At 39.6% G+C, this 25391-nt stretch overlaps 2 protein-coding genes across 20 annotated transcripts in view; both read left to right on the top strand.

Moving 5' to 3' along the window:
* plekha5 (pleckstrin homology domain containing, family A member 5) overlaps positions 1–2259 on the top strand; it is a 115178-nt gene extending 112919 nt beyond the window's left edge. For all 18 annotated transcript variants that reach the window (XM_033634495.2, XM_078167799.1, XM_033634494.2 and 15 more), the window contains one exon: positions 1106–2259. Coding sequence is in view for 1 of the 18 variants with exons in the window: in XM_033634482.2 (XP_033490373.2) it covers positions 1106–1140 (35 nt within the window). In the remaining 17 variants the exon portion in view is untranslated. The remainder of the gene's footprint in view (positions 1–1105) is intronic.
* A 1977-nt stretch (positions 2260–4236) lies between these two features.
* Positions 4237–25391, top strand: part of LOC117262507 (zinc finger protein AEBP2-like) — a 35002-nt gene continuing 13847 nt past the window's right edge. The window contains exons 1-6 of one of the 2 annotated variants that reach the window (XR_004502120.2): positions 4237–4891; positions 6104–6314; positions 8650–8757; positions 9116–9291; positions 13133–13257; positions 21719–21786. Coding sequence is in view for 1 of the 2 variants with exons in the window: in XM_033635510.2 (XP_033491401.1) it covers positions 4332–4891; positions 6104–6314; positions 8650–8757; positions 9116–9302; positions 13133–13257; positions 21719–21786 (1259 nt within the window). In the remaining variant the exon portion in view is untranslated. Of the gene's footprint in view, positions 4892–6103; positions 6315–8649; positions 8758–9115; positions 9303–13132; positions 13258–21718; positions 21787–25391 lie in introns of both variants that reach the window. The other variant, XM_033635510.2, reaches the window with a different exon arrangement.

Here is a 25391-nt window from a genome sequence, read left to right as displayed (position 1 = left end):
TCTCCATGGGATATTTAAAAATAGCAGGTTTGTGCATTTAGTCCTTCTGAGGCAAGCTCTGGGGTTTAGTGTTGCCGTAGCTCACAGGAATGACGCTCTACAACGCTTTTTTTTTCTCCGAGTGAGGATTAGAATATATGCAGTTCACATAACCAGGTCAAAATTAATACATGTAAACGCTTAAAGATCCACTCATTACTAAAAGTGTATGTCATATAACAACTAAAATGATGGTCAAAGTTGTCATATTGAAATTTAAGGTGTGTTGATCAATTCACGTCGTCAACTCATACATTGAGTAACATTACAAGTAAACGTTCCACCTTAAAAGTCGCCGGGATTCGGCCCAGTGAATTAATTTTTCTCCAGCTCCAGCTGCTGCGAGAGGCAGCAAAACAGCCTTTCATTTTATAGTTACACTCTAATAAAACTCTCCACAGTATGAACAGTGGTGACATGAGCCTCAAAACCAGCCACAACTCAGCACTGAGCAGAGTGACTGTCCTCTATTGACCAATCAACAGACTGCAGTGTTCACAGCTCCACCTTTTAGTACCAGATCTGTGTGCTGGGTACCCCAACAGAGGGGGGACCAAAAATGGAGACAGTACAGAACAGTTCCATTGGTACCATCCACAACTTTTCACAGTGGAAAACTGAACTGTACCGCACTGCTCGGTACAAACGGGGCCTTATAGACTCCTCGGCTCTGAAGAGGAGGGACAGGATTTTTTTTCACAGACTGTCTGACTCGTGCTTCTGAATTCAGCAAATATGACGCAAACTTATTTTCATTAAAGTTAACTAACTGTACCTTTGACAGTCACTTTGAAGGAGGCGTTGTACTTGTCTGTATTATATTGTGAGCTCAGTGCTAAAACATAAAACACATCTGACAGTGTCAACAAAAACTGAACATTATTGGCATCATAAATATAGTTTTATGTCAGTTGTATTGGATTTCATTCGTCTATTCAGGTGGCCACTAAGTGTGTAGTAGAGCTTTGAGTCTTGGGGAAATGTTAGATATTGATTGTATAGTATAATTTTTGCAGCATAATTGACCTTTGCCCCCGTAATAAATGCTCTCCTCCTCTCCCTGCAGCACAGGCCCTGGCCTCAGTGAAAACCTACACATGAAGGAAACAGCAGTGGAGGTGTAAAGATGCCCCAGAAGACTTCCCCGAGGACATGAGCACAAGGCCACGGCCTACAGAGAGTGAAACTGCCTACTCCGTACTCTGGGGTGTTATCCTCTGACTTCTGTATGCTCACTGTGACGTCTTAAGCTCTTATGCCACAAACAAAAGTTTCTCTGTGACATTTCTCTGTTAGTTCCCCTCTTCGGGGCGCCACATAACACAGCTTTGATACTGTTATTGTTGCAGTTCCATTTTCAGTTTTTACAAGGCTTTTAAGGTTATTTTCTTAATTTATATGGTTTTATTAGGTTCTTGTTTCAGTATGGGCCAACGTCTGTGTGTGTGTGTATATATATATGAGGCTAATAGACTGAGCTCTGTTGTGAGCCTAAGGGCCTGTGACGACATTTTCCGTACGTTTCACCACTTCTCCTACAACGTTAAAAACATATTTTCTCATAATTTTAGCTTGCTTGAGTCTTTTATAAGTCACCCAGTTTGTTTTTCAGACACCAGTCATCAATTAACCATTCATATTTATCCATTTATTGTAAAGAACATTTGTCCAAGTGAAAGACGAGTTTGTAAGAGACATAGATCCCTCCATCATAATAAAAGGAGGAGCCACTATATTGCTGCAGACAAAGATTATTTGTAATTTCTGGGTTGTAATTATTTAAAAACGGGATCCTCTGCAGTCCCAGTCGCATTGTTGCCGACACATATGTGAATGTTTAAGTCACTCTATACTGTCTTTTTTTAATGCTGAGAGATATATTTAAACTGAGAGAAGGAAAATTAAATCAGAGTTTGGTTCTATTTTATGACGTGTTGGTTTGAAGTCTTGGAATTAAAAGTATATATAAAAACAAAAAGATTAGCACATGTAAAAAGCAATAAAAATAAAACGTTAATGGATCCAGGATTTTTTTGTCTGTGTGTGTGTGTGTGTGTGTACAAAGTGTAATTATCAGAGGTTTACTGTGTATATAATGTACATGGTGCAGCAGGATGGAAGGATGTATCCAACATATGGTTACATACTAGATTTGATTTGCAAATGTTCATATTCCATCTGTTTTATATCATGTTAAATAAATGTTGCTGTTCTTAATAAGTGGTTATGTTTTGGGTTTTGTTTTTTACCACTCCTGTAGCCAGCTGTTGTGGACAAGCTGAGAGTAAAGCCTTGTAAACTTAACTTGTTCATCAGCTCAAGTTTAGCTTTGTCCTGCAACATATGAACTTTGGACTTGGATTCAGCAAAATATTATTCTAACATACCTCAGGACTGACTGAATTTGGACTCAATATTGAAAAGTATATCCTAGAAAATCTAAAACATTTAGAATTTTGCCATATGATTCATTTCAATTTTTGGGTACAGAGGTGAACGTGGCATGACTTAATATAGTCTTTCTGACCTAAGGTCTTCAGTGTTACCGACAGCCAGTTTAAATATAGAACGATGGCTCCCTCTTGTGGTATTAATGTTGCAGTGTCTTTTTCCACAGCAGTTATGGCAGTAGAGACCTCATCTTTACCAGAGTTTAAACTCACAGAGCCCAAGTTGGATGGCTCCAGTTTATATTTGTCATTGAAAAATGACCACAGCTTATCCTTTGTCAAGCTCCTCCAATGTTTCAATATGCTATACAATAAATCCAACCTTTTTCCAGTTAAGTTAACAACTGGATTAATTCGTCAGACTTCACTAAATCAATATTGATTAAAATATAGAGGACCATCTCTTTGGAACAACCTACTTCTATCACTATAATCAACATCTACATTATTATTCAAAAAACATCTGAAAAGGACTCAATTTGCAAATAGTTTAAATCACTTTGTTCTTCAGACACCAGTCATCAACTAACCATTCATATTTATCCATTTATTGTAAAGAACATTTGTCTAAGCGAAAGATGAGTTTATAAGAGATGTAGCTCCCTCCATCATAATAAAAGGAGGAGACACTTTTTTGCTGCAGACAAAGATTATTTTGGCTGTTGTCATTTAACAGGGGAGGTATCTTTTTAAGACTTATTTTATTTTATTCATTTATTTATATATTTATTGTTTTATTTTTATTAGCTCTCCTGTACTGAGTTCAAACTTTTTAAATTATTTTGTTTCCTTTTCTTTATAACCTAAATTTGTCTGGGACTCTTAAGCATCGGTTCTTGCTTGCACATTGATTTCTTTAAAACAAAAAAAAGGGAATAAAGCAATGAGCATCTTGAAATAAAATACCCCAAAATTAGCAAGAAAGTAGTAAAGTAAAAAAGTGAAAGTCTAAGAAAATTATAGAGAATTACAAAATTAAATAAAAAAAGTTTAAAAGAATATATTAATTCTGTGATACAATTTTTTAACATGTGAGTAGAATAATTATAAATATAATTTATTTTAAATAATTTTTTAAAATCTACTGATTTCTTGCAATTTGCAGGACATTTCTCGCCAAGTTGCTCATTGTCTTTTTCCCATGTTTTCAAAATAAATCAAACCAATTTGCTCAGCAAAGGTTAAATAGACTTGTGAAAGGCATCCGAAAGCAGCACAAGAAAACTGATGTCGATCTGTTACGTCTTTTTTAAGTCACCCAGTTGGCTTTTCAGCGTGGGACTCCTGAACATCAATTATCCAGAAATAAATGTTTATTAATACATGCCTGTGGATTTAACACTTTCTAATGAGCCATCAAGGAGTTATAAATGTAGATAAGATATTAATAATTGATTTTGATTTTGATCCTGGCAGGCTTTCCCAGAAGACAAGAGGTTCTGCTGGAGGAGGATAAAGAGATTTTTCACAATCTGGTAACCCAAAAGTTTGTCATATTAATGGCTTATGACTGAGAACATGAGAAAATGATTAATCACGAGTAAAGCCACCGCAGTGTACCGTTAAAGACCCATAATATCAGATGTATTAAATAATAAAACTAAAGCTAATGCACTGTTAATGTGATGCTGTAGTAAACAAAGACTTCCATATTTAAAAGAAGCTGGAAACACATGGAAAGTTTAAATACCAACGTCAGAGTTTCTCCTCCTCGTGCCGCCTGTGGACCAATCAGAGAGCAGCTAGAGTGATTTGACCCAGCCCTTCTTCTGCAGAGGAGCGTCTCGGTGCCACGGCTGAATTTTAATACCGAAAGTGTACCACGGCACGTAAGCCGCTGAAATGGCCGCAACGGCTCCAGAAGAAACACCAGCGCTGACTGTTGACACCGATGTACCGCCCGCAGAGACGAAGGACGGCGGCGTCGAGGAGAAAGAAAAGGCCCCCGCCGAACCGGAAAGAGAGAAACCAGGCGGTAGCGTAGAACCGAAAATGGAAGAGGCGGACACGGAGGCCGGCGAGGAGAAGCCCGCTGCGGCGGCAGACAAGGCCGCGAGCGAGGCGGTGACAGACGACGGTGCTGTAACGGCGAACCAGGAGGCGGAGGAGGCGGAGGAGGCGGCGGCGGTAGCTGCTCCTGAAGAACCGGAGCAAAAGCCGGAGTCCCAGCCAAGCCCGGGGGAAGGTAACACCGAACCAGCCAGCGACACCGCGTTGAAAGAAGCGAAGGAGGAGCCCGGGGAGGACAGCCGGTGCTCGGGGATAAACTGCGAGAAGAGCAAAACAGTTTGTGAAGATGGTGAGAAAGCCGGAGGCGGGGAGCTGGGCGACAAGAGGCGGCCGAGTGTGGAGATATCATCCTCGGATGGCGAACCGTTGAGCCGTATGGACTCGGAGGACAGGTTGGTCGGAGACGTTTAAACGGTCATTCTTCACCAGTTGAACAGGTTATGGTAACGTTAGCAACGGACGGTTGGTCCTTTCATCCCAGCCGTTAACGAGCAGCGGATAACAGTTAGCCTAATTAGAGTTAATGCAGTTAACAGGTCAAGCTATGAGAAATGCCCTCACTTGTCACGAACCAAAAACACCCTCCATTTTCATTTTAACTCTTATTTAATATTAGCTAGTAACAATAAGACCAGACATGTTTTAAAACACACAAATACGTTGCTCTAATTAATTGTGACATAGTTTTCCTCCCAAAATCTAACTCCATCTTGTTAAAAAAAAAGTATCTACTCCTACTCCCTTGTTGAAAAATTCACAATCTATGTACCTAAATGCAAATATATCAGTGTATATTTTATTAAAGTACATTGCAAAATTGTCACTGCTGTATGCAAGATGTCTCTTTGGTGGAAAGTCAATTTTCAGCACATGTGTGAAGGAGGTTTCAGATGTCCCCATCACACTTGTGCAGCCTGCACATTGGACCACCAATAAGGCAAAACTCCACCCAAAAAAGCCCTTCAACGGGAAAAAATTGAAGACATCTCAGGAAGATCACCTAAGGAAGCATCCCTCTCCCAGGACAGACAGACATGCAATAGATGTCTTGTGTACAAACAGACCAATGTAATAATTCATATGACAAATTGAAGGTAAATACAGATAAACTTAACCTTCAGTTGATTCATAGAAAAACAGCTGCACATTCTGTACACTGAAGGTCAAACATCCTGGGGTAAATTACAGTTATTGAAACGTAACTACTGATCCCATTCATAAAACTGACCAAAACATTGGTAAGTGTAACAAGTAGCAGTTAGTTGTTGAATGACTGATGAGTAAACTATTGCTTGTGAGCCCTTTGGTGATGTTGACAGCACAGCAAATTAATAATATAATGCTATGACCATTGAATGTGGCAGTATAATTGATTTGGCATAAGTGATAAAAGTGGCATGCGTGAAAAATCAGTTGCAGCCTGAAGGCTTTCACGCGTACTGACTATTTAATGTGGCTTGTAATATCTGCACCTGTTCTTCATGGCTGTGCAAAGCCTCATCTAAGATAGGAAGATATTCTGCATGGCCTTGGTACACATGTTTTACAACAATGGGACTGTATTTTCCCTCTCACTCACTCTCTACCACCCTCTCATCTCTCAGTATCAGCAGTACCTTGATGGAGATGGAGAGCATGGGGTCAAGCGGGCGCTCCACCCCAGCTATGATGAACGGACAGGGCAGCTCCAGCTCCTCTGGGACTAAGACAGTGGCTTACCCCTGCTGCTGGGACCTCTGTCCCCAGTACTTCAACTCAAGTCCTGATCTGGCCGAGCACATCAGGGGCATTCACGTGGATGGGCAGAGAGGAGGGGTCAGTAGATTTTAAACTTTTGGACAAGCTTCGTTTTGATCTCCTTTATTCTGTCCGACAGGTAGCCAGGCAAGACAATGTCCCTTTTTGCTGTAGCTTAACATTGACAGTCCAGACACCAAAGACAGAGTTGAATGATTTGCTGCAGTCGGACTGCGTACACCCATTGACTATTAAAGGGTTGGTTTAAATCGCTGAAAGGCACTGAAGCTGCTTTCTGCTTAAAAATACTCCCTTTGAGAACTGTCCACAGTGCATTCTGTGAATTATCTGGAGTAGCAAGCGCACTGTTTTTGAAAAGAGATGCTGCTGTCGAACATTTTCAAAAATAGTTTGTCAATGTTCTGAAAACTACAAATGACATAACCTTCACCTCCATTTCATCGGGGTGGAGGCAGATTTCCATCTTAAAACCTGGAAAACAAAAACTAAACCGTTCTGCATTGCTAGATACCATTAGAGCTAAGTAATTCAGGGTGTCTGCAGGTCCTTAAGTCTTAAAATGTCTTAAATTAAAATTTTTAATAAATATTACCCCTTAAGTTTTCAAAGGGTTGGCCTCTAGCTCAGCCAGGAGAATGTCCTTTGCAAGTAGGCTGATTCTTTTGCAGCAGCCTAGGTTTGATTTCAACCTGCAGCCCTTTGCTGCATGTCATCCCCATTCTCTAACCTTTTCCTGTCACTCTTTAGCTGTACTGTAATAAAGGCAATAAAAGCCTAAAAGAATCCTTTAAAAAGTTGTTGATTAGGCTTTAATTTAAAATTTTTTAATTTGTTAGGTCATAATTGCCTCAAACATTTTTATCTAATTTAATTTAACTGTCTTTTAATGTCTTTGTCAAAATGAGTCAAAATCTTCTGCATGATAGTCCACACTATGTTGATATGAATCTTTAAACATGCCACTGAATCTAAGACTGTCTTTTTACTTTATATTTGCACTTACCTGTTGGCAAAATGTAGATTAACTTCACAAACTCTAATTACCATATTCCCACATTAAACCTACCTCTGCAGGGTATTGCATATATACTACATGTGTGCAATTTTTAGATAAGAAAAAGATGATTTGACCAAATATCTGTCTGAAATGTGGTTTAAGATATCCTGAAAAGGTCTGACATACTTGAATGTAATGCTTTTTGATACCTTTTAGATGGCTTGTAACTAAGTGATAAATTTATTTTTTGTGGTTTTATGTGAACTGCCAGAGTTTATTGATTGCTCAATACTTCATGCCACCTAGTTGGCAGCATCATTAAATCAATAAGCACTCAGAATATACCTTATGTACAAAGCTGTGGTAAACAAACAATATTTTTTAAGTTTCTGCCTGCAAAGTCAAGACAGTTTTACAAAATAAATCAGCTGTGATGGTCAGAATCGGAAACAGTTGGTTTTTTTTTTTTGGTTTTTTTTTTTTTTAAATTAATATTTTTTTATTTGGAAACGCAAACAAGTACAAAAATACAGTAAGTATTTACTTAACACATTAAATATATACTTGGAATGATATTTCCATTTTTCCTTTTCTCCCACTCCAAACGAACAACCCACCCACCCTGACCTGGAGAGCAGCCATCTAGAGAAACATAAAAAATAGAGTATATGTATACAGACAAGCAAATAAGTACATGTGCCCACACACAGTACATGCACATACATGAACATACACAGACACATGAGAGGCCACGATTAGCCACGCACACTGGCACCATGCTCATGCTTATTTACTACTGTCTGGTCATACAAGCCTGCACCAGTCCAAGAGTAACATAAGTACACTATATTGTACACAGTAATCATTCCTTAGGGACATAGAATCGGAAACAGTTTTATTATCAAGTAGGTTTTCACGTTCAAGGAATTTGCTTTAACATTAGAAGAAAACAAAGTTGGGGATTATAATAGAAAGTAAAATATGCTTTAAAACAAAACGAGTTAAACAGTGTTTAAAAAGAAGAGGATATATTATAAAATATGGTCAGTATGAAGTACGGAGAACATGTGCAATGCAAAAATGTGTGTTTAACACATTGATTTAGGTTCACACATTGACATTTTCTATTTCTTAACTAAAGACGAAAAGAAATACAAGAGAACACTTGAACCTCTTCCACCTGTAGGCTGCATCCAAGAAAGTCTCCACACTCCAGAGAGTGGAAGTAAGGACGAGGATGTATATAATTTGAGAAATCTCCCATAGTGTCTCTGTCCAACAACTCCCCTCAAAGCTGTTTTGATAGCTAACCTCTATTTTCACTCTGTCCCACTTTTTTCCATTTTCTTTTTCTATTTTCCTTCTCCTCTCTTTATGTCTCTCTTTGTCCCTCAGGTGTTTGTGTGTCTGTGGAAGGGCTGTAAGGTGTATAACACACCGTCCACCAGTCAGAGTTGGCTCCAGAGGCACATGTTGACCCACAGTGGAGATAAGCCCTTCAAGGTAAAAAAAAAAAAAAAAACACTAAATTGTAACTCAGATACAATGAACATCTGCAGCTCTCTCTCCAAGTTCTGATGATCAATGAATTTTGCTAAGTGATAGACTGTTTATGAGTAATGTTTATAGTATCAATATCTAGTCTGAGCCATCATCATCATCATCATCATCATCAGAGGACAGTTTCCTTTGTGTATGTTGGTGATGATATGTGTCAATGAATGCATTTAAGTACCAATACCTACTCTACCATGCCCAAAACTAAAATAAAATTAGTTAGTAGTTTGCTTAAAAGGTTGTCATCGGGCCCTGTTAAGCAGCAAACAAACAAAATGGTCTTTGTTTTCGTGTTCTGCTGCAGTGTGTAGTTGGTGGCTGCAACGCCAGCTTTGCTTCCCAAGGAGGTTTAGCTCGCCACGTCCCCAGCCACTTCAGCCAGCAGAGCTCTTCCAAAATGTCCAGCCAGGCCAAACTCAAGGAGGAGTCCCCCTCCAAGGCCGGACTCAACAAGAGGAAGAAACTCAGGAACAAACGCAGGTGCTCCCTACGTACGTACCTAACAGACACACAAACTAACCCTATTTGAAAATGTTTCTCATTGTGATTTTCTTCTTTTCTTTATTGGGAAGGATTACAAGCTGAACACATTGTTGAGGCATTGCCATGTTTGTTGTGGGGGGAGCAGACTTTTACAGTCCTAACCTCCCCATAATAACAGAATGAAAAGAAAGGGCATTGAATTGTTAGGCTTGATCATTTGACTAGTTCAACAGAAAATACAACTGTTGATAGGTGTCATGGTGACAACTATGTGTCACACTCACTCGTATGATAACTCAGTTTTAGCCTACGTCCACACTGAGCTGGCATTTTCATTTAATAAAAAGAATTTGAGAACTTAGCAATACAGATGTAAGGGCTTGTGCGCATGCCGCGTCTTCAACTGCTTGGAAAGGGGCTGCTACTCATGTGCCTACTTTGTGCCAATTTTCAAGAGCCCTGAGGCAGGATACGTTTGAGGTTGCAAAGCGACCATAACCAGCTCTGTATCAAAGCCTGCTTACCAGAACGGCCAGGTATTGTTTTCAAGTGTGTGGACCTAAAATACTTTCAGTGGGACCGATGTAAAACTCTGAGTAGCCCAGCGCTAAAATGATCAACTTCTTTTCCGTATTTCCGAGATTGATATTTACGGAAGAATGGAAGGAAATCTGGCGTCTGTGATTGTTTGTTCATTTCACATGACATGCGGTATGCACTGCTGCATTCCAAAAGTTTAACTTTGTTTATCTCGGGGTGCAGTTGTCGCATCCTGAAAAACAGGGCACTCAGGAACACTTGCATGTTGCGATGGCATTGCTTTTGTGTTCTACGTAGAACACAATGGATTTGAGGGCGCAAAAAAACATGGCATGTGTATGGCGCCCAAAGCAGTTAAATCCAGAAATCCTCAATTCTTCTTTATGCGTCACACCACTCCACTCTTTGTTGGGTCATAAACTGCAAAACTTTTCCTCAGCTCAGTTCATGTTTCCAGGTTGGTTTATGTATATGAAAGTTAGCCTGCTGCAGTGGTCACAATGGGAACAGAAAAACAGGGATTTTCTGCTCTATTCTCATCTATCTCTATGAACCTCCCACATCCTTGTTTTTTGGAGAAGCTAGAGCTGGACAGCACACACACACAAACAGGTACATGTGCTTGTGCCAGCTAGACAGACGGATTCTCCCCATGGCAATGTTCTGCTTTTCAGAGAACAAGTTTTCAGTCTGTTTGCATATTGTCTCTCAGCTGATGCATCTCTGCTCAGGTTGATACCTACCTACCTGGTGGCCTGTTTTGCCTCAGATAGCCTTTGTCTGCATTATGAAAACTCTACTTGAACACCTCTGCTTGTCTTAGTGTTTATTGCTGTCTAAATATGTGTAAGGTGAAATGCGGTGATCTAATTATTATTTTTTTTTTTTACATTACAGGCAGATTACATGTTGCATTTTTCTGCACCATCTCCCTCTACTGTGACTCTTACAGTTTTAGCTGAAGCTTTATATGGCCTTTTAAAAGAACACTTCACCCGCAAAATGACCATTGGTGCATCGGTTTGTCACCGTGTGTAACCTTGAATTTGTGAAGAAAACTGCATCCCAAAAAAGGCAAATACTCTTCATGAATTAGAAGATAACCTATGACCACAGCAAAACTATATGAAAACATCCATTCACAAACTCTAACACAACCTGTGCAGGATAATCCAAGTCTCATTTGTCCAGTTATATTCTCAGTACTTACAAGCACATGCATTTCTTACAAAAAAGTTTAACTATAAAATACTTTCGCCTACAGGTAATGTACCTGAGCATGTGCGTGCACATGAGCTCTGCTTGAGCAAAGTTCACGTGCATGTGCATGCTCAGGCATATGACTGTGCATGAGACTGTATGTACTGACGTGTTTTGGATCATAATGTTAAGATATAATACATGTGTTTGGGAAGCACTGGTCGTATGACTGGATAAATGAGACTTGGGTTATCCTGCACAAGTTGTGTAAGAGTTTGTGAACAGATGTTCTGCTGTAGTTTTGCTGTTGTTAAACATGGTCCCCTATGACTTGAAGAACATTTGCCTTTTTGTATTCTTCATTCATTGCGGAGGCATGTGAGAAAAACAAGGTTTACTTCACAAATTGAAGTTAACACATGCTGAGTAATTTATATACAAATGATCACTTAGCGCGTGTAGTATTCCTTTAAGAGACCACACCAATTGTTTTGCAGTTTTCAGTCCATTAGCAACAAATTGTGTTTATTTCAAGTTATTACCAACTGTTTTCCCCCAGCATAACTTGTACATTGATCACCTCCTGGGTAGCCAGGTATTTGTTTACATTCATTTAGGAACGAAATCACAATCAACTTGCAGAGACTCAAAAAGTGCCTGAGGTAATGATCCATCTAGACTTTTTGGGTTTTAAAGTCTTGCACTGTTGCATGGTAATTTAGCTAGAAAAGAGGCCCTTTTGAAAACTCCTTAGTGGTGCATTCAAGGACTCTCTTGACAGCGGACAGTCGATGGTTGAATGCCAAAAAGCAGTTAATTCAGGAGACATCCTGCCAGAAAATGACACACAGAAGACAAATCATGAGAAAATGAATATGTTGTGGGAGGGAGCTCTCTAGCCTTTTTAAGTGTCTTTGAATGCACTGACAGCTCAGGGATCAGTCTCAACTTGCTGCTCCATTACAATTAGATGATAATGTTACTTCAACACAAAAAAGGTTTCAGAATATAGGAAGTAATGCATATGTCTCTGCAAGTTGGTTTTATACTGAAGTGAATTAGCTGGAAACCAGTGGATGTCTTGAGGTTAATATTCTTGCATTAATCACTTCCTGTTGGTTGTTGCAAGTCGCTGCAGTTGCATGCAGCTGCTTCGTGTGGACCCACATGTGTATCCATTGAGTCTCTTGCATCAGAGCAACATGCAGCAGGGATGATGCTGATGTTTGTAATATTATTGATCCATCTAAATGTAGTCCTTCATGAGGGGTTTGTCTCTGAAAAGTCTGCAACATGTACAATTAAATCTTGATTTTAATTGCAGAGTTTTGTAAAGATGCATTTTTCCAGTCTTAACTTAGCTAGGGTAGCTACTAAAATAAGTTGCAAACATCTTGAGGCTCTTGGACATTTCACAGTAACACACAAAACTAAGAAAGGTATGGCTATGGTGGATCAATGATGAAATCTTATCAAGAGTTATACATTATCCCATTGAGTGCCAGTGCGATTCAGTGCAGAGACCCGGTGTCACCTAGATGGGTCAATGTAAAAAAAAAAAAAAAAATCATAAAAAGGAAATACTGTTCAGAACCTCTGTTTCTGCTAGTTTGGTCGTTGAGCCCAAATAGAGCCAACGTGTCAAAACTTGCAAAGTTTTTTTTGTTTTGTTTTGGGTTTTTTTTTTTAAATTTTCTACCGCAAAGTTTGTACAGATTTCTTCACATGGATTTCAGCCCAAAATCCTGAATAAATGTATTTTCTAATAACTAGAAATGTCACGAGGTTTCAGTATCATTACCACTGAATATGTGCAGTGAGGCAGTTATGGAGAGTTAAACCATAAGAATCTGATTACTACAGCTTTCAATGGAAACTTGTACCTCTTTTATAACTTTAGTATTGGTGCAAAGCAACATTTAGAAACCGCAAAGCAATATCACTTTTCAGTCATGAGATGATTCTGACGTAGTTATGGTTAGTTACAGAACGACTTGGAAAAGCCGTGGAATTTTTATATACCGGGCCACAGTGGGAACCCTGGTGTTATGTTTGTTTGACTCCGCTCTCATCTGAGTCTGTCCTTCTCCTCCTCCAGCGAGGCCCCACGACTTCTTCGATGCCCAAACCATGGACGCTATTCGCCACAGGGCCATCTGTCTCAACCTTGCCACCCACATCGAAAGTGTGGGCAATGGCCACAGTGTGGTCTTCCACAGCACGGTGAGCAGCCTCACTACTTTTGTTTGTCGTATAGTGTTTGCCTCTGGCTACGTGTTTCCATTTTAATGGGTTTAAACACAGCGAGTAGCCGAGGGAATTCAAAGACAAGGGTCGAAGGATGCATTTATAATTACCAGATGCTCCTCTGCTCTGCTCTGCGGTCGACTCTGTACAAAACATTGGCAGCAATAATAATTATGCTCTTTTCTGCTCCTTAATCAGCATGTGGCAGAAACTGAATTTAACCAAAGAACGTGAAATATGAAAACCAGTTTTACATACTTGCATGGGTCCATTAACAGAAACGTGATATGTGATAGTAATCACCATTTATATTCATTAACCATGGAGCTGTTTAAGGCTACCTCAAGTCAAAAAGGTCTAAATGGATAACTTTTAATTGTACAGTGGAAACTACATTTAATGAACATGTTGGTGTGGGTCAAATTGATCACAATATAAATTATAATTATTTTCTTAATAACTCATGCACATTAATACCTAATTGGTATTTGTATATTTATTACAAAAAGTAAAGTAATAAATCAAACTGAATTTTATTGACTGTTTCAAAATACAACACTACAGCTGTTTCATTATGGGGACATTGCGTGACTGTGCATTATAAATCCACTTGACAAGGGCAGTGTTAACTGCAGGTGCTTTCCCCGTGTGCATTCGGGGTCATAAGCTTCAAGGTGAACGTTTTTCATTGAGAGAAAATTACTTTCTTTTTTCCGTCATGATTTCGATATATATGCAGCACCAGCATCGGGTGGTTAGCTGGAAGCAGACTGGGTACCATGAGGCAAAGTATCATAGGAGTAAAGTAAAAGAAGAAATAGAATCACAATAGTTTGATATTTTTTCCATATGTTATGGATGAAAAGGCCCAAAAAGAACACTGTAAGTGGACTATTTGATTACTGTGCTATACTACTAAAATTTTAAATTTGAAAACAAGACTTCAGAGGCTCAAATTGACGATTATGTTTTAAAATGACTTACTTCTAGGGCTGCCCCCAACTAAGAATTTTCCTAGTCGACCAATAATCGTCATTTAGGGCCATTAGTCGACTAGTCGCCCACATGTTTACCATATTAAGTTAATTATTAAAGTATATATTTTGGGCTGCGCACAATGGTTTGAGTTGAAGGTGTGAGAAAGAATATTATCAGTAACATTGTTAACACTGTGCTACATTACAGAGAAATACAAAACCGTACTAATGAACCTTCATTAATATAGGCCTATATTTTATCTACAAGTGCACATCACACACTGACGTTTATCAGTGTGATGCTGTGGGCAAAGCAGTAATGGTTGTGCTAAGTGGCTAATTGGCATGTAGCTACTGACATGTTTCAGATGGTTTGCCTGCAGAGTTTACATATCACCTTGGGTTCGTCCTTCACCTTCTCAAAATGATCCCACACTTTCGATTTCCTGCCCGACATGTTATTAACTAGCCTTACTAGCCATTACACTGATATTCACCAGACAATGCATCATCAGATCTCTGTTGAGACATTGTTGAAACTATATAAAGTTTTCTTTTTTTTTTTTACTTAGATTATGAGATTATGATTTTAACAAACTATCTTTTGCATACTGAAAAGACAATCCGCCTAGTCATTTAACATGGTTGTTTTAATATTTGTGCACCCTTTGGTTTTTCCAAAATGTCTTTTATTTTATGTTATTTTCAATTTAGACAACAGGGGGCGTGAAAGAATCACTATTTGAAAATGAGCCTCTTTGCAGATTTTTTTTCTGCGTGCACTTGAAGTGAACCTTGTGAATCGCCCCAAGGCTTGATGTTGTTTTTCTCTGAATCACGCTTCACAGGAAAGACAATTGGATTGTTTTCGTGTATGGTGTTCAATCCAATTCTGAGCCCAGTGCGTGGTGCATTATTAATGAGCTCTAAAATGCCTTTGCACCTTACTACAGAGGGCTCGTATGAGCACTCACAGGAGGAAGAAAAAAAACATTTTTTTTCCGGTGAAAGATTTTCTGTCTCTGACTGACAACAGCTTCAAAGAGTGGAGGAATTATTTCAATATTAAGGGAGGTTAACTGTAATGACTCTCTGTATGTGAATGGCAGATTTTTTTTTGAATGACTGCTTTTCTTGTGCAGCTCCACTAGGGAGCACTCTGTCTCCTGTTCAAGAGCCTCACTCTGCATGAGGGTGGAATAATGAAAGGCTCGTCATCCAGTGTGTCTTACTTTTAAAGTCAGTGACAGTGGGAACCTTAGGGCAGAAAAGTGGCCTGTATTATCTGATTCTAGCACCCTGCAGATAAAATTAGCGATTTGTATATAAATTATACATTTAATGTGTTGTGCTATAGCCCGCCACCGTCGGAAACAACCGGCGTGCTCATGGGAAGATTTTAAATTTTCTCCATTAAGAGAAATGTGGAAACAACACCTGGAGCACCTCACGTGTGATTTAAACCACATACTCAACATTTAAAGGCACAAACATACACACACACAGCAGGTAGGAGGGTGGTTTACAGGTATGGGCAGTATTGGTTAAATTATTATCATCATATTAATAAGGATATTTTCTGATATCGATGTTTATATCATTACCAAAGCCGAGAACAGAGATCCACTGTTAGATGAGATCAATTTCTTCATTTGTGCAAAAGAAAATCTTAATTTGTTTGATTATAATAGAGCTTGCATGCAGAATCATTAGTACAACAGAAATGTTTACCCTTTTTATTGTTTAAAGGGACAGTTCACGCTAGAATTCAATGAAATACATATTTTCCCTCTAACCGTCAGTGTATTTATCAGTCTAGATTGTTTTGGTGTGAGTTGCTGAGTGTTGAAGATATCAGTCGTGGGGGTGGAGATGTCTGCTTTCTCTCAAATTAATGGAACTAGATGGCACTCGGCTTGCGGTGCTCAAAATGCAAATAAATAAATGCATTTGAAAAACTCAACAACAATATCTCTTTCCTCCTAAATATGTTCATTACCACGAAAACTTCTCTAGCCAGACAGACCCAATGACTGTTGACAATAATTGGACAGACTGAAGAATTGCAACAATAAATAGCATTTATGACAGTATATAGTATAATGTGTATTTCCATTGCAGGTTTGGTCTTAAATTTCATATAAGGTGGTATTAAAAAGGTCTTAAATTTAACTTGGTTATACCTATCGACACCCTGCTAGCACCACTGAAGCAGCTAACCTTACAGCTCAGCCGAGGAGGACGCCATTAATGTTTACATCTCACACTGTCATGAACCTTGTGTCCATGAGTAGATGCACACTTCCTTCTGTACGATGATACGGTTGGCCGGCTTTGTTCAGTAGAAAGAAAACAGTTCACACATGAAACTGCTCACAACAAGATCTGTGGATTATCTTGAGCCAGATCATGATTTTTGGAAAGAGACATTGCTGTTGAGTTTTTCAAATTATTATTATTATTATTATTATTATTATTATTATTATTATTATTATTATTATTATTATTATTATTATTATTATTATTTATTTTATTTTATTTTTTGAGTGTCATCTAGTTTCATTATATTTGAGGAACACTTTGCAACTGTCACCAAAACAATCTCAACTGATAAATAATACCACAGGTAAAAGTTAAATTATGTATTACTGATTTTGGGGTGAACCGTCCCTTTAGGCATTTATAAAAATGTGCAGTGTTGAGTGGTGTTTCAGACAAACTCATTGTTAATGCTACTGTTCATGTTAAAGTGTAATTAGAGTGTTGACATCAGTGCTACCCTCAACACAGTTTTTGTCTGCTCTTTGCTCAGTCCCTTTCAACTCTTTTCTGCTCTGCTCCCAACAAACCTCAACTGCTCACCAGCAGCCAAGAATTTTAAAAGAAAAGCTCAGGAAAAAAAAAAGAAAGTGAAGATAAAGCTTGGGAAGAGGTTAAGAGAGGTAACCACATATTTGGACACAGACTGAGAAGGAGGAAGAGCCAGCGAGGGGAGGGAGAGAAACAAATGGAGAGAAACAGAGACTTGGAGAGAAAGGACAAGGAAAAGGGGGTTAAGTGAAGTTCAGGGTCATGGAATCGGAAGGGGATCTGGCCAGTTGGGCATACATTCTCCTTCTCTCTAATCCCAGAAGGATTGTGGTGGAGAAGGACTGCGGCGCTGCATCAGACCCCAGGCCCCAGCAGACCCTCCCAGGCCTGGGGAGATTGAGTAGAGCCGTAGGGGTTCTGTGGAGTTTGGCTAGCGGGCCTGCTGACACGCCAGAGCAGCTCAGTCATGTTTATGATGGGATATTTTTGTTATTGCGCCAATCTGCGTCATCCACAGCTTGACCCCTTGACACTAGACAGGCACCCAGTTTTAGCAGGCCTGCCCTCCCCCGGCTTTGGTCCTGCAGTTTTCTCTGCCTTGTTTTGGAGCGGCACTAATATCCACTCCCCACTCCCTGTTTCCTCCTGCTCTCTCTCTCTCTTACCTCCCTCCCTTGAGTCTATAGAGGATTAAGATCTGTCCCTTAAAGCACCAACTGTCATCATCAAACCACTCAGCTCACAAATCACTTCATGCTGCTTAAACACAAGCCCACTTCTTCATCCTCAGCCTTTACATACATGGTCATGGCCTCTTCAAGTGTAGCCTGAGCTTGTGATTATTAACCTGGTGCTGTGAGGACCCCGAGGGCACAGGTTAACAGCTATGCATTTTTAATTAAAAGGGCAGTGAAGCAGCATCTGGTGCGCTGCGTCTTAGCCGTGAGGCTTGAGACATTTACTGTAGGGCCCATTGCAGCCAGCAAAGGATTCAGGCTAATGCTGCAGCCAGGCCCTGTTGTTGACTCTGAGAAGTTGTCTATCCTCCTTTGTGTTGGTCTACAGTGAAGCAGCAGTAGTCAGCCAAGCCCTGGTGGAAAGGTAGCAGATAAAGGCAGTGGCAGATAATCAAGAACAAAATGAAATGACAGTGTTGATTTATGAGGCGAGATTAATGCGCTGAAAAGCCGGGCTGGTGTTGTTGCATTTTCTAAAGATTGATTTGGATATGTCAACATCAAGTTTAATACTCTATAAATAGCTTATACTACAGTGCTCATATATACAGTTGAACAACAGAAATAAAAAGCATCAATAAAAGAAAAACTGTAAAAAAAAATATCTATATATTTATACACATATAAAACAATACATGACATTTAAGGTGTACTGTGCAGGAATTGTCAACCCCAGATTCACTCTGGTTTTAGAATGAGCTTTGTCCAATGTCTGTGTTTCATTGTATTTGAGTTTTTTCCTGCACTGTGATCACAATTTTAGTAGCTTTCTCTTGCTGTAAAGCCCTGTGAGGCAAATTGTGATTTGTGATATTGGGCTTTATAAATAAAATTGAATTGAATTGAATTGAAAATTGAATGTGTGAAAAACAAAGGATTAAGATAAAGTAAGTAGATAAATAGAATAAAAGTTGATCCAAAAAAGAAAGAAGATAAGATCAGTATTGATACAACAATAATTGTAGTAATCACAACCTTTATTATTTCTTCATAAGGCACAATTGGAACAACAAACCTTAGATGAAAAGGCAGTAAACAAAGTGGAGATCAACAGAATTTGTATTTGTAAATATATAAAAAATTAGCAAAATTCATCAAAGTGTTTTTTTTTCCTTATGTTGGGGGAGATAGTAATTTGGGGTAGGTAAAAAAAAAAAATTGATACAGCACAGTGTCGCGATATTTTTATGTGGCAATATAGTATCGTCACACAGTGTCATGTACTGATTTTTTATTATAGAAATTATTAGTATTACAAAGACAAATTTAACTTAAGATAGTCAACTAGAATAATAACATTTATTGCTTTTTCCATCTACAAGATAAATTGTACTCCAATTAAAATGATTGAAGTGAGATGAACAGACTGAAAACTTTATCTTACCAATAGATCAGATAAAGTTGTCTTTCAGGGACATAATTTACAGTTGAAAAAAGTTAATAAATTGCAATGTATTACTGCAATATTCAGCATATGGCAACACGTTTTAAAATTGCACTCGTACTGTATCGTGATAGTATTGTGATAATATCGTATCATGGAGTTTCAGTGATTCCCACTACTACTAATTATATCATTTTGAAGTAAAAGTTGAAGTGAAAATATTGCGTAAAAATATTGGGTAAGGTGGTTAGAAACCTGTTTTACTGGTTACATGGAGGAGAAATCCTGAGGAAATCGGGTTCCTTAATCCCTACCCAATTACAGCAACCAGATTTCATGTTTATATGTCGGTTTAAGAAATTAGCTTACTGGAGAAAGCTGACTATCACCTGGTTACTTAATTGTATGTTGACACACTGATGAAGCAGGAGAGGGCTGTGGCTCTGACATTGCAATCTAACCAATGACATCACACTTAGATATTCAAATACAAAAGGATGTCAGCTGATGTATAATGTCAGCTCCATGTATCACTCTATCCATCCTTCCTATGATACAGTAACAGGGAAAAAGAAGCAGAAATCAACATATATTTGCCTACAAAGTCAGACTGAAGTCCACATATTTGTTTTTACAGGTCATAGGCAGGTCTAGATTTCACATCAGCAGTGTTTATGTTTAAGTGTGAGATGCCCAAGAAATTTTTTCTGCTCATCATTGATGCTGTTACTGCTGTGTTACACTGTCTACTTGTTCTCTTTTCCACTCAAAAGAGTTTTCTGCCTGAACACTGTATTACAGACAAGAGGCAACAACAGGGCTGATTTGCCAACTTGGCTGCTATTTGCAAAGCTTCTCACAGACAAATAATAAGGCACAAAGCCAAAAACAACAAAATTCATGTCTGCCAACAGAGCCTAAATATTTCTTACAAAAATAATTAATCAAAGTGCAGCGCATTTGTGTCGGACAGCTCTATACCTGGAAGCTTATCAAAATATAAATATAGATTTGCACACCTTATCTTGCCCCTCTTTTACTCACAGCAGAATGGGAGGAGGTTTTTTTCTTTCTAGCTTAAAGAAAGTATGGAAAGAGACAAATAACATGCATTTTTACTTTGTGCTTGACAGAAGACAAAAACATGGACCAGAGCATTTAAAAAACAAAGCAAATCAGTGAGATAAATAAGCTGATTAAGGTTTCAAAAACCAAACAAGTTAATGCATGTTTTGGCTCAAAAGTAGAAGGGCAAGAAAAGCTGTGAGGCAAAGAGTGATTCTAGGTCTTTGTCTCTGTCTCTTGTCTCAGTGGAGCCTCGTCCCTCCTGTCCTCAAACCAGTTTCCATCAATGCCGCAGCCAGTCCCTGGAGTCACAAAAATAATTTCAGATATTCATGTGCGTAAGCGAACTTCTTCACATGTGAGCTAATTCTCTGTCCTAAAAATAGACATTCCTAACAAAAAAGAGCCAATTGACGTAAGAGGTTATATCTGCGGCTATTTTTGACTCTCCTGGTTATTTTTCTAGCTTTGCTTTCCCCCACTGACAATATTTGTGTGAATTCCAGACCAGTTTTACTATAAACCAACACAGCATGATAGATGAAATGTTATGCATGAAAAGAGCCAACTATTCAGGAAGTCTGGTATTGTCTCAACTGTATTTTCACAAGGAGAAAAGCCTTGAAGTTGGAGGTTGTGTTGGCAGATTAAGTCTTGAGTAGTTAAACCAGGTGACAAAACACAGATAAAATGAGCACAACTTGCCATGTTACTGCAGCAAATGTTCAAATGTGGGTGCCAGTCTCAACGTCAGACACATTTCCGTCTAAAGCGTCTAGTGCTGACATAATCCACAATAAGAGCAGTGACTTGTATATGGTGATAACTTCTCAGTGTGTACTCCATGTATCTGCTCTTGGATCTCAAGAATGCCAGCTGCGATAAGCAGTTCTTTGTTAAGTCCAGATACTCAGGAGATGTCTAACTTTTGTCTGGATTTGAATTCCTTGGTCTTACACTGTGTTGCAGGGGAATGTGGGATAGATCCCGTTGAAAATAGAAATCTCACAGAGGTCTTGCATGCATTAATAAGAGTGCTCACATTGCTTATTAGTGTAATGATCAGCCACTGTATCACTTGGTGAGATGTTTGAAGCATGTAGCCTCATTATTCGTCAGAGAGACGGGGCCAGGATGGGGACATGTCTTTGAAGCCCGTTCTCAACAGACAAGAGTGAATGCTGCAATAAGAGCCAAACCCAACACATTTATGCTAATCTGACACTTGTAAAATCACAAACGGCCCTGAAATTAACCATAATATGTAGGTTAAATTATATGCATTTCTACTTTTGGTGGTTTCTTTCCATCAGTGAAGATGGTTACTTGGCTAAGCATATGTCAGACGCCAACATTACCGCAGAGACAAACAGCGTGAAATGATGGTGAGAGAACAGAAGTAGACATTTTCGTTGCCTCTTAGCGCTTATTGTTGGTGTTTTTGCTCAATTGTCTCTGTGCAGGTGCTAGCCAGAAGGAAAGAGGGGTCTGGCAAGGTGAAGGTCCTCCTACATTGGACACCGGAAGATATGTGAGTAAAACTTCCCAAGTACTTTACTGTACATCTGCATGAACCTTTACACCAGCTAAGATAGACTTTTAAAAGATAGAGAAATACATTTTCTAGAACAAATAGAGATGCAAAGATCAAATTCTAATTGAGGAGACAAAAGAATAGAAACCTCAACATTCTCCACTGGAAATCCCGGTTGCTGTTGTAGTCAGTAAGCAATTTGTTCATCTATTATCAGGGATGACCCCCCAAAAAAATGCAACATTAATTTAAGTTTGCACTATATTTAGAATATAATATTTTCACCTTTTTACCTCTCTGCCCTATTCAACAGGGAACTGCCCATCCATCAAAGCTCTCTTCAAATTCTCAGTACACGGAAGATGCTGGTCTACTGCTGCCTTGATTCGTGAATTTGGAAGTAACCCTTCAAAACCCCAAAGTCACACAATAACACAAATGAACTAACTGATTGAGGCAGTGGTAGACCAATAACTTTTGTGTTCTGCTAGGTAGAAATACTGTTTTCGTCTAAGAAGTCTGATAGCTTTGAAGAGAGCAAAGATAATGGCTTCAGTTCCTCGTCAGAACGGGCTGTCTGACAGCAATGGAAAGCTGTGAAACTGTGAAATACCTTTTTGCTGCTGCCCCAACCCAAAGCAGTAGGAAGAGGGTGTCTGGATCCAGACCCAAAACCGAACAAGGAGGATGGCATCCATCCTTATCCACTCTCAAATCGCCTGCCTTGTTGTAGTGAACTGCATAGCATTGTAGATACTTCTGGGTAAACTTGCCAGATGACTCAACCACATGACAAATCTAGAAAAGCACTCGGAGAGCGCAGACCTCTGCCAAGCAGCTCGGATTTCAGCCATTTTATTATTTTATCCACTTCGCTTCAGCCGATCACCACCACAATTTTATCATCTGTTCCTTGTCCCATTATCAACCTTTCCTGAAAATTTCATCAAAATCCGTTCAGAACTTTTTGAGTTATTTTGCAGACAAGCAGACAAACAAACAGACCAACGCCGGCGATAACATAACCTCCTTGGCGGAGATAATTGTAGCTTTATTCCTGTTGGGGAACTGCACAAGGTAGATTTGAAATACTGTCCTGTATATTTAAGTAAGGCATTTGTATACGACAGATGTGTCCATAAACACTTAAGATTTGTAGATAGCCTTTAAAATGTCAGTGATCTACAAACAGGCAACTCAAGATCACATTTACAAATCTCTTGCACATGCTTACCATGTAAAGCCAGGGCCTGTCACACAGACATTTCCTTTTAGAGCAGCAGGGTGCATGCGTGTGCAAGTGAACATCGACAATGTATATGTATCTCTCTGATAGTTTTATGACTCTCCTTCCCATCCAGTTGTGCACTCAACATGGTGGGCTTCTTCCACGTCACGGCTCGCTATAAATCCTCCCAGCCTGTCTTCGTTGGCTGATCCAATATTTGTTGAGGAGAGCTCATAGTGTGGGGATTCCAGGTCCTCTTAGAGACCACACTACACTAGCAACTCTGCTCAAAGCCCCAGGGCTCTCCTTAAAGGGTGCTGAGGGCATCAGCCATTATTATCAGCCAGCCTCCTCACTCAGTGTTACAGCCACATTCGTGCCTGGAGTGCTGATGTAGAGATGACGGGACTTGGCCATTAGAAAGTCTGTCTGTGTTCCTGTCTGGGTGTGGTGCTGGTTCTATACCATCTGCTCTGCTTGGACTTACTCACATAAGCCTTAAGTTGGCCACTAAAGTTTCTTTTTAAACAGGCGATCAGCATCCAGAATTACTTGGAAGCTGATTTGTTCTTTTCTGTGGCTCTGGTAAATTTCAATTCCCAGTTTAAGCAATTAATGTCCATTGCAGTATTTGGTGTAACCTCTGGATGAACTTGCACTAAAAAAAATCATGCAAAGCTCACTGGGGCATGAGCCGGTCCACCCAGTCCTCAGCAGCTACATACCTGCTCCCATCCTAGCCTCACCGGGCTCGGTTCACTTAAGGTGAACCTTGACACCACTTAAGCCCCAGCTCATTTGAGCAGTTTGGCAGATGGGGCAGGCAGGTTCGCCACTGTGCTTATGAAATGGGTCGGTCTCATCAAGAGAGGGGAGCTTCAGAGAGCACTGTAACATTTAGGGGGGCTCTTGCTCAGGGGAAGCTCCCACCACACTTTCAACGCTCCCACACTCCCATTAAAGGGTTTGACTGCACGGCCTCTGAGTATGATCAGAGAGCAGCGAGAGGAAGCATGAAAGAGCGGAGGAAAGAGGGTGAAGGAGTTGGGAGATGAGAGGAAGTAAGCAGAAAGAGGTGAATAAAGAGAGAGGAGGAGGAGGAGGATGAGGGGAAAAGAGAACAAGGTCAAAGGAGACAATAAAGAGGCTGGAAAACAAAGAGAAAAACAGATTTGGCGACGATGGCACTGGGCAAAGAAAACCGGATGATGCATCATGAAGTAGATTGCAGCTGACAGCTTCCGATGAACATACTGCAGCTAAACCCTTGTTCTCTCAGCCTTCTGCTGCTTCATCCTTCCTCCTCCTCCTTCCCTTTTCCCCTCTCTGATCCACCTCTGCTATCTCCTCCTCGCCCTGTGTGTGGGAGTTTAATCTTGTGCATAGAGAAATAATGAGGGAAAGGGGGAGGTGGAGAAAGATGAAGTTTGGTGATCAGGAAAAACTCCTCAGATTAATTCCAAACAGAGAGACGTAGATGGAGATTGATACCGAGACTCAAAGACAGATAGAGGCAGAATGGATGAGGGAGAGAATGGGGGAGACAGAGAATTGAAGAAGGTGAGAAATGAGAGTGGGAAGAAAATGGTTGTGGGAGAGAGAAATGTGAAGGAGAGGCAGAATGAAAGCAGAGTGAATTATGGGGAGTAAACAGAGAGACAGAAAAAGAGAGAGATGCTATTTGGCTTGGTCCATGCAGAAGAAATCGGCGATGATACTGAGTCCAATATTTTTCCCGCGGCAGGCGAGTGTTCTGGTCATTAACAGTGCTGTACGTAACATTCAGCGCATTGATATAGCAGCAAACATCTATTTGCTATGTAAAGATTTAGTGGAGTAATGGCATCGTGACCACAGAATGAATGATGAGTGCGTGCGTGCGTGCGTGCATGTGTATCTCTCTGGCTACCTAATCACTGTGGAATGATATTGTCCTAGTCAGCATTCTCACCAGTTGTTGATTGAAATGGGAATAAAGAGACAGCATTGTTCTTGTATTGCAGTGTAGAGGTAGTTAGTAGAGGTGTTTCGGGTGACTTTGGTGGAGTTGTTGGGCTGTAAACTTTCCCAGATTCACTAAATATCTGGACACAGCTGCTAGCATTAGCCTAAAATCTGATAGTCATCAGCTAGTTTGCCAGACATGCAAACAATTGCAGTCTTTTTAAGAGGAGATCAACACACTGTTTTATCTTTTCCTCACTGCTGTGTTTTTGGAAAGGCTAAGCTTAAATAGGATATACAGTAGCAGCATCAGACTGTCGTCTCCAACTAAATCTAAGTCTATAGATCAAACAGGTTTGGCTTTTAACAGGTTTGTTATTTACAGACAACACTGATCCTAACACTACCTGGTGATAATATCAGATATACA

The sequence above is a fragment of the Epinephelus lanceolatus genome, chromosome 5, assembly GCF_041903045.1.
Source record: "Epinephelus lanceolatus isolate andai-2023 chromosome 5, ASM4190304v1, whole genome shotgun sequence".
Classification (NCBI taxonomy): domain Eukaryota; kingdom Metazoa; phylum Chordata; class Actinopteri; order Perciformes; family Serranidae; genus Epinephelus; species Epinephelus lanceolatus.
Note: the sequence above shows the minus strand (reverse complement) of the source record. Positions and strands in the feature narration are given on the sequence as shown.